Source organism: Oncorhynchus kisutch, linkage group LG17 (genome assembly GCF_002021735.2).
Source record: "Oncorhynchus kisutch isolate 150728-3 linkage group LG17, Okis_V2, whole genome shotgun sequence".
Taxonomy (NCBI): domain Eukaryota; kingdom Metazoa; phylum Chordata; class Actinopteri; order Salmoniformes; family Salmonidae; genus Oncorhynchus; species Oncorhynchus kisutch.
The window spans coordinates 30,780,384-30,796,472 of NC_034190.2; the positions used below are offsets into that span (position 1 = coordinate 30,780,384).

At 44.9% G+C, this 16,089-nt stretch overlaps 1 protein-coding gene across 1 annotated transcript in view; it reads left to right on the forward strand.

Moving 5' to 3' along the window:
- The window catches only part of LOC109907432 (teashirt homolog 1-like), a 33,092-nt gene extending 17,387 nt beyond the window's left edge, over positions 1 to 15,705 (forward strand). The window contains exon 2 of the mRNA XM_020505396.2: positions 8,642 to 15,705. Coding sequence (XP_020360985.1) covers positions 8,642 to 12,051 — 3,410 coding nt within the window. The 3' untranslated portion in view covers positions 12,052 to 15,705. The remainder of the gene's footprint in view (positions 1 to 8,641) is intronic.
- Positions 15,706 to 16,089: the final 384 nt, after the last annotated feature.

Consider the following 16,089-nt stretch of genomic DNA (forward strand, 5'->3'; position numbering starts at 1 on the left):
GATAGAAACAGTAAGGACTGAATTTCGTCAAACTCCCAGGAATTCCTTGAAGTCAAACAATGCCTGTGGAATGAAGAGGTAGATAGTGATACAACGATGATTCAATTTGACCCTACCATTGCCAAAGACATCGGGGAATGAGGGAAGATGGTCAATGCAGCTAGTCTATGAAAATGCTTATCCTAGAACCTGTTGTGTATGAATTAAAATGTACTACACTAAGCGAAGCATGAGTGCTTATAGTGGCACCAGAAGCACTCCAATGTTGACTTTAACCTTTCCAAAACCATCCGTTTTTCAATGTAGCTCTTCAGAAATAACTATGTGACGCAGAGGCTTCACTAACTTTAATAGCTAAACCTTCCAGGCGGTTTCTCCCAAAGCTTAACCAAGTGGGTGTGAGGCTACACTAACGCTCAGCTAACATTAGCAAAACGTTAGGACTTTTTGGTTGCATTATTTCAAGAATTGGCAATAATGGGGGCAGAGGCTATACTAGTCTCTGTTCTGTAGCATTCAGCTAAGATTAGCGAAACGTTGCGACTTTGTAGTTACATGGGTTTCAACAGAAGCAGCCAGCCAGATGGGGGTTGGCTCTGCAGTGCTTATGATATAATGGCCATTGTCTCATCTCTGAGCAGCCTGGAGTTGACAGTGGGGGGGAAAGGTGATTTATTGACTGCAACCGTCGCTATGGCTGCTCAAAGCTGGCTCCCAGGGAACATGGACAAACAGAGAGGGAGGGGAGAAAGGAGAGAGGGAGAACAGGGAAGAAGGAGAGAGACTGTACTGCAATGCAGGAGCGAAGAGCAGGGGAGTAAAATGACAAATTATCAGAAGTTTATTTGTGAAATTCAAAATTGTTTGTTTATAGTTAACTGATTCCGCAAAGAATAAATCAAATAACTTTAAGGTTTCAAACTGCTTGTTGTTAGTTTAAACAAAATTATAATACCCACAATGTCTTCACGTATATGAACTAACAGGTATGTTGTTAAATCGTTAATTTGTTACGAAGAGTTATAGAGTTATATCTACCTAGGATCAACATTTTTACCCCCCTCCCCAACTGGCTCGGATGAGGCTTAGTTCAAGTCATGCGTTCTCCGAAACATGACCTGCCAAACCACGCTCCTTAACACCCGCCGGCTTAACCCGGAAGCCAGCCGCACCCATGTGTCGGCGGAAACGACGTTCAACTGATGACAAAGATCAGCCTGCAGTTACCTGGCCCGCCACAAGGAGTCGCTAGAGCACGATAAGCCAAGTGAAGCCCCCCGGCCAAACCCTCCCCAAACTCGGATGACGCTGGGCCTATTGTGCGCCGGCCTATGAGACTCCTGGTCACGGCCGGTTGTGTCACAGCCTGGGATCGAACCCGGGTCGGTAGTGACGCCTCAAGCACCGCGATGCAGTGCTCTTGACCGTTGTGCCACTTGGGAGGCCCCAAGATCAACAATTACAAACATCCACAAAAAATTAAAACAGAAATAACTAAATTCGCTATAAGACTCGAAATTGAGCTCAGGTGCGTGCTGTTTCCATTGATCATCCTTTAACTGTTTCAACAACTTGATTGGAGTCCCCCTGTTGTAAATTCAATTGTTTGGACATGATTTGGAAAGGCACACACCTGTCTATACAAGGTCCCACAGTTTACAGTTCATGTCAGAGCAAAAACGAAGCCATGAGTTCGAAGGAATTGTCCATAGAGCTCCGAGACAGGATTGGGTCGAGGCACAGATCTGGGGAGGTGATACTCCTCTTCTGGTGTACTAATACTTTTCACTGTACATCTACACACCAGTCTGTATCCTTTTAACTGTGAGTAATACGCTAATTGAGCCCATCAATTATTCAACGATCACTCCAAAGCTCTTGCCGCGTCTGGGAATGTCAATGCTGTGTGGTTTGGATGGGTATTGGAAATGTGTTAGTAGTTAGGCCTAGTATTACCTCGGTGCCTAGGTTAAGAGGTTTGCATAGTTGTTTCATTTTCAACTAATGGTCAAGGTGAACTTTTCCCCATGACTAAGAACATGTGATGGAAGACATACTTGTTCATGTTGCTGTGAGTAAAGTTGTCATGGTGGTCAGGATAAGTCATGTCGGACTGATCTCCCTCTTCTGGACAGGGATATAAGAGTGAACTGACAGAACTCCCCCTCCACAACCCATTAGTCCAGTCACCTCCCCTTAGCGACCCCCCCCACCCCATTGTTTGAAGCTAATGTAAAATGCTCTGTCTATATGACCCATTTTAGCAGGTCATTAGCATAATTTTGTTGTGGCCAGCAAGTTAGTGTACTGCAGATGATAGGGAAAGTGTGCTACACAACCTTAAAATATATATATATATTATCGGACGAAGTAGACTTTACATTGGGGTGTGTGTGAGATTGAGAGAGAGAGAAAGGTGGATGAGAAGGTACAAATGCGTTATACATTTGATACCATGCTACAGGTGTATAATATCAAATTATCTTAATACAACTTTTGTATCTTTAATATCTATTTACAAAAAATAGGCAGAAATGTTATGTATGAACACAAATTTGGCTTAAATGATGATAATTTTAGTGAATTGAATAGAAAATAAACATGGTTTTCCTCCACCTCCGGACATTTTGGAAAGCCGAGGAGATGAATTTGCACGGCCTGCTGGAATGGTACAACAGCTATTGGAGGCCCTGCAGGTATTGTGCCATATGGTCAATTATTCCACATGGTCAGGGGGAAGGGGGGGCTGTGAACTGTGAGCAGATTTTTATAAGCAGGCAGTTGAGGGGAAATCAGATATTAATTTAGAGCGACCACTCCACAAGATCCACGGCAAACAAAATCAATGTCACTTTATACTGGGCGGGGTCCATGTAGAACAAGCCTCAGAACTTCAAAGGCCACCACTTTTGTTGAGGCTGGGATAAAGTTTAATCTGTCTTGAGGCAACAAAAAAAGGCAGTGGACATAATCACAACAATAATGCTAATCAGTGAATGGGTAACTCCCTAAGCATGGGTTGTATGATGGAAAAAGATGGGTAAAAACTGAATGCTCTTTCCTGGTGTAGTTTGTTCCTTGGTTTGAAATGGCAAAAAATGATGTTAAAGGAGATTGTACACCAACAGCAGTCATGTACTAAAAAAACAGAGGTCCCTCACCATTACAGTAAATAAGATGCCCAAAAAATAGGATGCTCTGTGGCCTTTTTTCTTCTTTTTTTTGAACAAAAGGAACGACTATGAGAATCATCTCGAAATGAAAACTATGCTGTCGACCCTTTTACACACACAGACGTAAATGAAAAGGCCGTTTTTCCTCGGTTAGCCTTAGCGAACGTAGGCAGTAGGCCTTAACGCCAGCTTGCTGTAGCGTAGGCCCCGCGAGCGCTTGGAACAGACAGCAGCATCACGCCACCCAGGCCTGTGCAGCAGTGGCTGTCCCGGAGAAGAAGAAAGCGGGAGAAGGAGAGAGGGAGGAAATGACATGCCCCCTGACGTGCGGTGCATTACCATAATTGGCTTTTCTACATGATAGGACAGAGGAAATAATAATGTCATTTTATTTACAGCCAGTCCCACTGTCCCCCCCTCTCTCGCGCGCACACACACATGCACACATCGTGCAGGTCAAATGACACACACTGATCAGGCCTGTCCAAAGCCATCACAGCTAAGTGGCAGCGAGTAGAGGGCCCGGTGACAAAGGAAAGCAGAGAGAGAGAGAGGAATAAGACTGGCCACGTTTCGGCCCCCATTTTGAAGGGCGTCTAAACGGCGACTCGGTTGCCGGTCTGGAATAGCAGAGAGTCCGACACGGGCTAAATCAGCGGAGTGAGAGCAGGCGGAATTGGACATTAGCACCGCAAATGACTGCCGGGATTGGCCCTCTTCTCCGAGACAGAGTAAATAAATATGGAGGGGTGTGTGTGTGTGTGTATAACATGTGTGTGAGTTGCAATTCGGTGGTGCTGCTTCTCGCTCAACTGCTCTCGCTCCCTGTCTCACATTGTTTCCCTCACGATAGCTTTGGTTAAGTTTGACACCAGCCAAATGGTGTAACCCCTGCGCCCTGTGACAGATAGATAGTGTTACGGGTTTAAGTGACAGATTTGCGCAAGAGAAACGAGCCAGGAAAAATATATATGAAGGGACTCCATTTTTCAGACGTTATATAGAGAGAGAAACTGCCGGCTCTCTCTCGGGAAAGCAAAACTTAATTTTAGTCTAATTTGTTTTGAAGCAGAGGGGCCTGTCTCGCCGGTTGATTCTCAAGTTGTTCCGATGCAATGTTTGAGCGTGTCAACACAGTGCATGTGAGTGAAAGCACAGCTAGTTGGGAATTCACTGTGCATACTATCACAAACACGGGGCCATATAGACAATGCAGAAACAGTACTGTAAGAGGACAATGGTTCTTTTTATGTTTATCCATGACAAATAACAATTTCTTTGATGAATGCAGTATTATATTTAAGCAATAAGGCCTGAGGAATTGTGGTACATGCCCGATATACCACAGCTAAAGGCTGTTCTTAAAGAGTGCCTGGACACAGCCCTTAGCTGTGGTATATTGGCCATATATCACAACCCCCTAAGGTGCCTTATTGCTATTATAAACTGGTTACCAACATCATTTGTGCAGTAAAATAAGTGTTTTGTCATACCTGTGGTATAAGGTCTGATATACCACGCCTGTCAGCCAATCAGCTTTCAAGGCTCAAACCACCAAGTTTATAAAACAGATTTGAGCTTGGCTTGGAGAAGGCTTGTACATGTTTGCATGTGCGTGACTGTATGAATGTCTGTCTGTTTTTGTCTATGTACTGTAAACTTGTGTGTGTGTGTATATGTGTGTGTGTGTGTGACAGTAAAGGCCCGGTAGTGTCCTGCCGAGGTGTCACCTGTCTGGAGGAAGCCTGTGCCAAAGTGACAGGCTCGTCTCTGGATGCAGATGGCCTCGCTCTCCCTTTCCTCTCCACAGCTGTCACACGTCCCCTCTGTGTTTGACACACACACACATTTGCACACACACATACTAACACGCACACGTCATTGACACTGACACATGAACGTACTGAGACACACAAACACACAGGGACAGGCCTGATGGATACGTACAGAATATCTCCCTAGCACACCAGGTGGATAGATACGCATAGATGCTTACAAACCCACCCACGCTCACTCACATACACGCACACAAACCTTTCGTTTTTATCTCGCTGCCTCAGGTTACAGTCGATTTCACATCTGACCCACCCAAAGACAGACAAACTCAAAACTCTCTTGTTCACACCTCTGTCAGCTAACACCTAACCAAATCGTCTTTCCTTTTTTTGTCTCTACAAACTTATTTTCCTCTTCCATTCTCTGTGACAGCACAAAGTGGGCTTATTTTTCTTTTTCTCTTTTGTTGACTGACAACCACAACAGACGTCCTCCCCTCCCCCTATTTGAATCCTTCCTCTCCCTCTCTCTGTTGTTCTGAGTGAGGCTTGAAAGCGGGCGGCTCAACGCGCCTTGTCAGCATCTCCCCATCACTGATTGCCTTATTAGCCACCGGTGAAACCAGGAGCTTTTTTGATTTTATTTATTTTTTACACAGATGGCAAAAAAGGAGGGAGAGAAGAAGAAAAAAAATGGGCTTTTATGTTTTTTTTTTCTTTCGCTGAAAGAAAAGGCTTGTTGGTGGACACTGACACCCACCACCCTCACACTGACACCCACCACCCTCACACTGACACCCACCACCCTCACACTGACACCCACCACCCTCACACTGACACCCACCACCCTCACACTGACACCCACCACCCTCACACTGACACCCACCACCCACCACCCTCACACTGACACCCATCACCCTCACACTGACACCCATCACCCTCACACTGACACCCACCACCCTCACACTGACACCCACCACCCTCACACTGACACCCACCGCCCTCACACTGACACCCACCGCCCTCCCGCTGACACCCACCACCCTCACACTGACACATGATTTGACACGGATGGTTTCCGAGGTGGAGGCAGCAGTCTGGGGATGTCGGGGGAAGTACGTGTTTGGGGTGTGGGTGTGTATGTGGGGTGATCTAGGCTGAGGTGTAGGTGTGTGTGTGCAGGAAAAGACTGGCATTGTTTTTAGAAGTGTCAGGTTCTCTTGTCTGTCTCTTCTGTCAAGGCGTTCCCTCTTTACCCACTCTGCTCAGTCAGAGCTAAGGGTAATTATAGTGGAGACGCTAATTGATTATTTTTTTGGTGTGTTGCTTAGTGTGATGAGCTATTTGGAGACAGTGAGAGAGTAAGAGTGATGGGAGAGTTGTCAGTGCTTTGAGGTACTCAACCAAACGCTCCAATGAAGTGAAATACGGAATGCTCTTGACGGATGCACTTTTGACATTTTTTGTTGTGGTCAGTTCTTTAATTGGATTATATGTGAAAGGGTGTGATGTGGGGCTCTGGGATACGCCTAGTTGTAGTACCGGATAGATAGATTCCAGGTATTATGTGAGCAAAATACTATTACCTTTTGTGTGTATACAGTACACGCTACAGTTGATGTTCATACACATTTATACCAGCACACACACACACACACTAGTCAGTTGCTTATGGCCCTCCAGCTTCTCTCAGGCAGCAGTAAATGGCAGCTCACAAACATCAGGTATTATGTCTTCTTCGATTATGGGCCTGAGCGGCATGCGCAGTTCAGGAGCTGACAGCACATCTGCCTCCTCGCTAGAGACTGATACTGGCACCTTGGACAAGCATCTTATGGGGAAGGATAGAGTGAACTGCCCGAGCAGTCTCCATCTGTCTGTCTCTGTATCGCTTTCACTCGCTCTTTCCCCCTCGCTCTCTCTGACCGTTTCTCTATTTACAGTATTTCTCCTTTACCATTACAATATGGAACATACGTAATGTAGATACAGCACATTTTCATTTCGAGTGAAACGTGACATAGTGTTGTGAAATTGGAACACATTTGATTGTTGGACATTTGTTCCTCTACAATTTTTTATTTGCTACCTAGTGCCGTTTAGAGACAGTTGAAGTCTGACATTGTCTCAAAGTCCAGAGGGCCTGGATTTTTACTTGAGAGACGGTTGACGCTGGTTATAGGCTTGTTCTCAAAGTAAAATGTCTGCCATGATTCCTGCTTGGCTACAGGGGTTGCAATCACATGTTGTCTTCCATTAAAGATAACCAGCCTGGCAGCTGATCAACACAGGTAGTGCCTTGTTAAGTACTCAGTCACGTGGCTTTCATTCACTTTCCTTAATGGTCATTAAATAAATGGCGTGTCTTTTCTATCTTGTTGTGGCCTGACAGAGTTCCATTATTCCCTTTTCAGGGCTGACAACACTTAAAAGTGTAAATGCCAGAGGCAAATGCAGTTTCATTAGACACATACCATAGCCATGCTGTTGTTACCTATGATATCTTCTTTATCTGATGAAAGGCCACATAAGGACAGCCTGATTGTTGTTTTTTTTGGTGTTGAAGAAAAAATAACTGGTGTCGTTTTTTATTTTTTTTAAATAGTGCACTTCAAAATAGTATGTAGATGAACCTTGATATAAGAGTCTGTGTAGAGAAAGTATACTCAGTCACACCCTCATCCTCTATGGGTAACATTCTGTCCCCCGTCCCCCCCCCCGGAAGCAGCCACACTCCGCTCCCTGAGAACTAGTACAGCATGGATGGTGACAACATGTCATGTCATTTCCACCGGCGATTTCTACGTGCCACGCTGTGAGGAGTCCACTGCCTATGCCAACTCTATGCTAGCCCAGCCGAGGGCCTGGCATGCTCGCCCACTTATTGCACACTTGACGGGCAGGGTGTGAGTGGCACAGTGGTAGCAGAGACTGGATCAAACTCAGAGAGAGTCAGTGCCCTCCAACTAGAAGAGGAAGCCATTTTAGTACATGAACTGGCTTGTGGCTGTTGTGGTCACCTTTTTACTGGGCAGTCTAATCATTTGAAGGATGGGATTTAGGACTGTGAACTTTTTTTTGTATTCAACAGTGTACATCAATATTATATAGTGTATGATAACTTGGAGTTAAGACATCAAGGCACTACAAAGCAACAAACATGAGAGTTCTAACATACTGTATGTAGGCTACTGACCTTTTTTGTCAAGTGGACTCTGTGTTGATTAATATACATCTTCTGCTTTGGGAACTGGTTTTCCATCATGTAGAATTTTGCTTGTGTCCCTAGTTTTTGAACTCAAGGGGAAATATTTATCTTGCTCATCTGTGTTCTCCTTTACCCTTGCTGAGCCGTAATGTTCGATACCTTCGTTAGGCCGCACAGTGAAGGGGACTATCTATCATAGTCAAGATATCGATGTTTGCCACTTTATAATTGCAAAGCTGTGTCCTCCGCCAGGACTATTGACAAAAATCTCTTTAGAATCACGACACTCACCCACTCTTTACACATTCAGAGATACGCGCGTGCGTGGTATACACACATTAAACGCACATTATGGGATGCAAACATCGAGAATCTTTATACACATCAGGTGGACACATCTGATCAATTTGAGTGGTGCCATTAGGAATGTTCTGCCCCAATGAGTTGCCTGATGTCCCTTTTTTCTCTCATCTTGTGTTTTTCAGCTTATGGGGACGAGGACGAATTTAAGGCTGATGACAAGATCGATGAAGAGCACCTGCAAGATGATGGGCTCTCCTTGGATGGACAGGATGGCGAGTACCTCTGCAACGAGGATGATGATGCCGGGGACCAATTCAGCTTCCAGAACTCCCCGTTCAGCAATGGCACCAACCCCGACGCTGGCTACGCCTCTCCTCTCAGCGATACCAGCGACCAACTTATCGACTTCCAGAGCACACGCTCCAAGGACGGACTGGATAAGGAGGAGGCAGTCAGAGGAGGAGTAGACCACCTAAAGATCCCCAATGGCCTGTCTCTGCAGGACAGCCTGGCGCAGATGAAAGCTGTCTATGCAAACCTGATCTCGGACGCCTCTTGGTCCAGCATCACCAAGGACATGCTAAGAAGTAACAGCAACAGCAACAAGGTCATCAGTGTGATCAGCAACAGCAATGGAAGCAGCCACAAGGGGAGCAACGGTATCGCCAACAGTAATACTATCAGACTTGTGAACAATAATAACCACACCAACAGCAGCAGTAACACCTCTGCCCCTACCAACACTACCAGCAACACTACCGCTACAAGCACCGCTAACACTAACAACAATGGCACTGGTGTCAGCACTGGCAGCACCGGTGGAGTGACCTACGACTGGCACCAAGCAGCTTTGGCCAAAACCCTGCAGCATACACCATATAACCTCCTCCCCGAGCCGAGCCTCTTCAGCACTGTGCAGCTGTACCGGCAGAACAACAAGCTCTACGGTCCGGTGTTCACCGGTGCCAGCAAGTTCCGGTGCAAGGACTGCAGCGGAGCCTATGACACGCTGGTGGGGCTCACGGTACACATGAATGAGTCAGGCCACTACCGTGATGACAACAAGGACAAGGAAGAGGAGCGGGGAAAGAGGTGGTCCAAGCCACGTAAGCGCTCCCTCATGGAGATGGAAGGCAAGGAGGACGCTCAAAAGGTTCTCAAGTGCATGTACTGCGGCCATTCCTTTGAATCCCTACAGGACCTGAGTGTCCACATGATCAAAACAAAACACTACCAGAAAGTGCCTCTCAAAGAACCCATGCCAGCCCTCACCTCAAAGCTGGTGCCACCTACCAGAAAAAGAGCATTTCAGGACTTGGTGTCCCCGTGCTCACCAGAGTCTGTCCACAACACACCTGGTGTACACCTGGGGGAGACCACGAAAGACCAGAAAGTGGTTAACCCCTATGTCACAGCGAATAACCGCTACGGCTACCAAAATGGCGCCAGTTACACCTGGCAATTTGAGGCTCGCAAGGCCCAGATCCTCAAATGCATGGAGTGCGGGAGTTCCCACGACACCCTGCAACAACTGACAGCCCACATGATGGTCACAGGACACTTTTTGAAAGTGACCAACACAGCGTCCAAAAAGGGGAAGCAGCTGGTGTTTGACCCCCTGGTTGAGGAAAAGATGCAGTCCATTCCTCTCCCGCCGACCTCTACACGACTCCCTGCGCCCAATGTGAAGTCACAGCCCGATTCTCTTCTCCTGCACTCCTCGCACACTGAAGAGAAAAGGGAGGAACATGAGGAGAAAATGGAGATGAGTGAACCAGAGAATAAGATTAAAGAAGAGAAAGAGGATCTGACTGAGAAAAGTGAGAAAACTGGCAAAGCTGGACATTACAAGTATCTCACAGAGGAAGACCTGGAAGAGACTCCCAAAGGAGGTCTGGATATCCTGAAGTCCTTAGAGTTCACAGTGTCAAGTGCAATCAGCAAGGCCCAGACTGGGACGCCCACCTGGGGTGGTGCTGGCTACCCTAGCATCCACGCTGCCTACCAGCTCCATGGGTCTCTGAAGTCCTCCATGCAGAGTGTCCAGGTGGTTCAACCCTTGTTCAGCACTAGCAGCTTGAAGGTGATGTCCTCTGACTCTAGCAATCTGATCCATTCACCGATCAGCCATTCCCCACCTCCAAGCCACAAGAACAATGTGCTGGCCATGGAGGAGCTGGTGGAAAAAGTCACAGGGAAGGTCTCTGTGAAGAAGGAGAAGGACGAGAAGGCGTCAGAAGACAAATGCAAAGTGAGCTCTACCAAGTCACCGTCCCCACTGTCCAAGGAGCGGAAGGGGTCACCCATGCCGGATAGCCTCAACAGGCCGGTGAAAAACATTGATGTAGAGGATAAGAGCGAGCCTAGAAGCAGAGAGGGAGAGGCAAAAGACGGCAAAGCGGATCCGGCAATGAAGAACGGAGCAGATGTGCCAAAAACGGTAGCCAGCAATGGCTGTAACGGCTTGGGAATCATCACGGATCATTCACCTGAGCAGTCATTTGTCAACCCCCTCAGTGCGTTGCAGTCCATCATGAACAATCACTTGGGAAAGGCCTCGAAGACAGCCACCCCCTTTCTAGACCCTCTGGCAATGCTGTACAAGATCAGTAACAACATGATGGAGAAGCCCATGAACAACTCCAATCAGGTCAAGCAAGTTGAGTCAATCAATCGATTCTATGACAATGATGACCAACCCATGGACTTGACAAAATCCAAAAACACGAATGGACGCACTGCTAACAGCACCTCCACTACGCCGAACAACAATAGCAACTGTAACACCAATAACAGCAACAGGCCTATTCTCTCAAGCTTGTCTGAATCTCTCTCGTCCCCTTTACGGGAAAATGCTTTGATGGACATCTCCGACATGGTCAAGAACCTGACCGGCCGTCTGACACCGAAATCCTCCACCCCATCCTCCATCTCTGAGAAATCTGACGCGGACAACAGCGCATTCGAGGATGGCTTGGAGGAGCTCTCTGCATTCCAGAAAAGGAAAGGCCGGCAGTCCAACTGGAATCCTCAGCACCTCCTCATCCTTCAGGCCCAGTTCACCTCCTGTCTCCGGGAGACGGCTGACGGCAAGTTCGTCATGACTGACTTAGGCCCCCAAGAGCGGGTCCATATCTGCAAGTTCACGGGTCTCTCCATGACCACGATCTCCCATTGGCTGGCCAATGTCAAGTACCAGCTGAGGCGGACAGGCGGGACAAAATTCCTGAAAAACATTGACTCGGGCCAGCCCCTGTTTCTCTGCAGTGACTGTGCCTCTCAGTTTAGGACTCCTTCCTCTTACATAAATCATTTGGAGTCCCACTTAGGCTTCAGCATGAAGGACATCTCAAAGCTTTCCATAGATCACCTTAGAGAGCAGCAGGCAGTTACCAGAATGATAACGGAGAAAACGTTCAGTTCCCTGGGACTTAATGAGGAAGACTCGTGCTCTGTATTTCAGTGCAAGCTTTGCAATCGGACCTTTGTCAGCAAGCATGCAGTCAAACTGCACCTTAGCAAAACGCATGGCAAGTCTCCGGAGGACCACCTCATCTTTGTCACTGAACTAGAAAAGTTTGATAAAGCATAAATGAGCTGGACAAAAGCTGATGATATGACTGATTACTGAACCGTTGCACTATATCTCAATACTGCACTGCATCTTAACTGAGACTTTGGAATCAGTCCGAAGTAACTGCTGTCATAAAACTGGGCCATGTTCTGTTTTGGATTTTATTTAATTTTTAAATTGAACACAAATTTTTTCAGATTATTTATATGATCTTTTGTCTGCATGTTTTTCAGTGAATTAAAGAGATACTTTGGGATTTTGGCAATGAGGCTACTTATCTACTTCCCCAGAGTCCGATGAACTTGTGGATACCATATTTATGCTTCTGTGTCCAGTATGGAGGAAGTTTGAGGTAGTTTCTCGAGCCAATGCTACCTAGTGTTAGCACAATGACTGGAAGTCTGTGAGTATCTGCTAGCATGCTAGTTCATCTGACTCTGGGGAAGTACACTGAACAAAAATATAAACGCGACATGTAAAGTGTTGGTCCCATGTTTCATGAGCTGAAATAAAAGATCCATGAAATGTTCCATACGCACAAAAATATTATTTTAAAAAATGCTGTGCGCACATTTGTTTACATCCCGGTTAGTGAGTATTTCTCTTTTGCCAAGATAATCCATCTACCTAACAGGTGTGGCATATCAAGAAGCTGATTAAACAGCATGATCATTACACAGGTGCACCTTGTGGGGACAATAAAAGGACACTCTAAGATGTGCCATTTAATCACATAATGCCACAGATGTCCCAAGTTTTGAGGGGGTGTGCAATTGGCATGAATGTCCACCAGAGCTGTTGCCAGATAATTACATTTTCATTTCTCCACCATAAGCCAACCTCCAATGTTGTTTTAGAGAATATAGCAGTTTGTCCAACTGGCCTCACAACCACAGACAAAGTGTAACAACGCCAGCCTAGGACCTCCACATACAGCCTTACCTGTCGGATTGTCTGGGAGGGGTATTTCTGTCTGTAATTAAGCCCTTTTGTGAGGAACAACTCATTCTGGTTGGCTGGGCCTGGCTTCCATGTAGCCCACCCATGCCTAGTCGTGTGAAATCCGTTGATTATCTCCTAATGAATTTATTTAAATTGACTGATATCCGTATATATGAACTGTAACTCAGTAAAATCTTTTAAATTGTTGCATGTTGCTTTATGTTGCGCATAATTTTTTTGTTCAGTGAAGGGCATCATTTCCAAAATCAAAGTATCCCTTTAAGATGAAACTAACATTTTAAAATAAATGTTGAACAAAACCACACATTTTGCAAATATATGATCGATATGAAGGTGTTTAGTTGTTTACAACTAATCAAAAAAGAATTAGGATTTCTGCACTTTACATAAGTGCTTTTGGGGTACAATGATGAGGTACACATTAGGGTTGTTAAAATAAACTCCATGGCAAGATGACATTTAAACATTTAGACTCTCTCTTCTCCTGATCACCTCAACATTGCGTAAGGGATGTACCATTTTAAAGGATGATGTGTAGGTCAAATGGCAACAGAATACTCATTTGTTTAGCTTTTCTCTGCATACAGTATTTGTTTCCCTAATCAAGTATTATTTAATGGTGGTATTGAAATATTTGCTTTGATACCACGTTTCTTTGTATTGTGTGCAGTTTCAGTTTCAACATGTAAATGAAGTTTAAAAAGGATACATACATAAATGATCAGCAAGCGTGTGTAAATGTATGTCATCATATCTTGCTATTTGCTGCAGCTCAGCATTTGTACTGTGTGCATTTTTATATTGTCATTTTATAGAGAAATATGGAAAAAATATACAATTAACTATATATAGGTATAAATAGTATATACAGTGCCTTCAGAAAGTATTCAGACCCCTTGACTTTTTCCACATTTTGGTAGGTTACAGCCTTATTTTAAAATGTTTTAAATAGTTTTTTTTCCCCCTCATCAATCTACATATAATACCCCATGATTACAAGCAAAAACAGGATTTTATCAAATGTTGCTAATTTATTACAAATAAACTGAAATATCCCATTTACATAAGTATTCAGACCCTTTACTCTTTACTTTGTTGAAGCGCCTTTGGCAGCAATTACAGAACCTAGAATCTTCTTGTGTATGATGCTACAAGCTTTTCACACCTGTATTTTGGGAGTTTCTCCCATTCTTCTCTGCAGATCCTCTCAAGCTCTGTCAGGTTGGATGGGGAGCGTTGCTGTGCAGCTATTTTCGGGTCTCTAGAGACGTTTGATCTGGTTCAAGTACGGGCTCTGGCTGGGCCACTCAAGGACATTCAGAGAATTGTCCCAAACCCACTCCTGCGTTGTCTAGGCTGTGTGCTTAGGGTCGTTGTCCTGTTGGAAGGTGAACCTTCGCCCCAGTCTGATGTCCTGGGCTCTCTGGAGCAGGTTTTCATCAAGGATCTCTCTGTACTTTGCTTCATTCATCTTTGCCTCGATCCTGACTCGTCTCCCAGTCCCTGCTGCTGAAATACATCCCCACAGCGTGATGCTACCACCACCATGTTTCACTGTAGGGATGGTACCAGGTTTACTCCAGAAGTGACGCTTGGCATTCAGGCCAAAGAGTTCAATCTTGGTTTCATCAAGACCAGAGAATCTTGTTTCTCATGGCCTGAGAATCTTTAGGTGCCTTTTGGGAAACTCCAAGCAGACTGTCATGTGCCTTTTACTGAGGAGTGGCTTCCGTCTGTCCACTCTATCATAAAGGCCTGATTGGTGGAGTGCTTTAGAGATGGTTGTCCTTCTGGAAGGTTCTCCAATCTCCACAGAGGAACTCTGGAGCTCTGTCGGGTTCTTGGTCACCTCCATGACCAAGGCCCTTCTCCCTCGATTGCTCAGTTTGGCCGGGTGGCCAGCTCTAGAGAGTCTTGGAGTCTTGGAGATTCCAAACTTATTTCATTTAAGAAGGATGGAGGCCATTGTGTTCTTGAGGACCTTCAATGTTGCATAATTGTTTTGGTACCTTTCCCCAGATCTGTGCCTCGACACAATCCTGTCTCGGAGCTCTACGGACAATTCCTTCGAACTCATGGTTTGGTTTTTGCTTTGTGGGACCTTATATAGACAGGTGTGTGCCTTTCCAAATCATGTCCAATCAATTGAATTTTACACAGGTGGACTCCAAGTTGTAGAAACATCTCAAGGATGATCAATGGAAACATGATAAACCTGAGCTCAATTCTCATAGGAAAGGGTCTGAATACCTATGTAAATAAGGTATTTCTGCTTTTTATTTTTCGATTTGCAAAACAAATTGAAAAACCTGTTTTTGCTTTGTCATTATGGAGTGTTGTGTGTAGATTGCTGAGGATTTTTATTTATTTGATCCATTTTAGGATAAGGCTGTAACGTAAAAAAAATATGGATAGAGTCAAGGGGTCTGATTAGTTTTCGATGGCACTGTATACTGTATATATACTGTAGAGCCAGAACATGTCCTTTTTTTCAATGAAAAGTAGGTCCTTCAGTGTGGTTTACATGATTAAATGTAACTACGCAGGCATCTCTTCTGGTGCATGGTACTGTATGTCAAAATGAACATGCAATGCACAAGAAATTATACATTTCAATGTTGTATCATTAATACTGTTCAAAATTCTATCCTCTAAATCATGAAAGTATTGTTTTGTTTCTGCAATTGTAAAATAAACTTTAAACCAGTATTCTGCTTTGTTATTTATCTTGGGGATTTTTTTTAACAAGGCAATGTAGCATCAGGAAAACATTGATTTATTCTTAATGGATATATCAATTCTCGGCTTGAAGGTAACCAGACCCTCAGCAAAAAATGTACTTTAAGTGGTCAAGACATGACATTTCGTATGTAGTTTGTCTATCACTGATTAGAGAGACTCATATTGACTATTCTCATTGTATATGTTGTGTTAGCCTCTTGATGACACACACCAATGAGCATTAATAGTCACAGCAACGAGGAAATTTGTCTCCTGGACCAACAAAAAACAAGCTGCACTTTGAAGAGATTTTAAATGAAAATGGGTTCGAGATATTAGTGATTTTAGCACCATAGCGCCAGTTAACCTTTT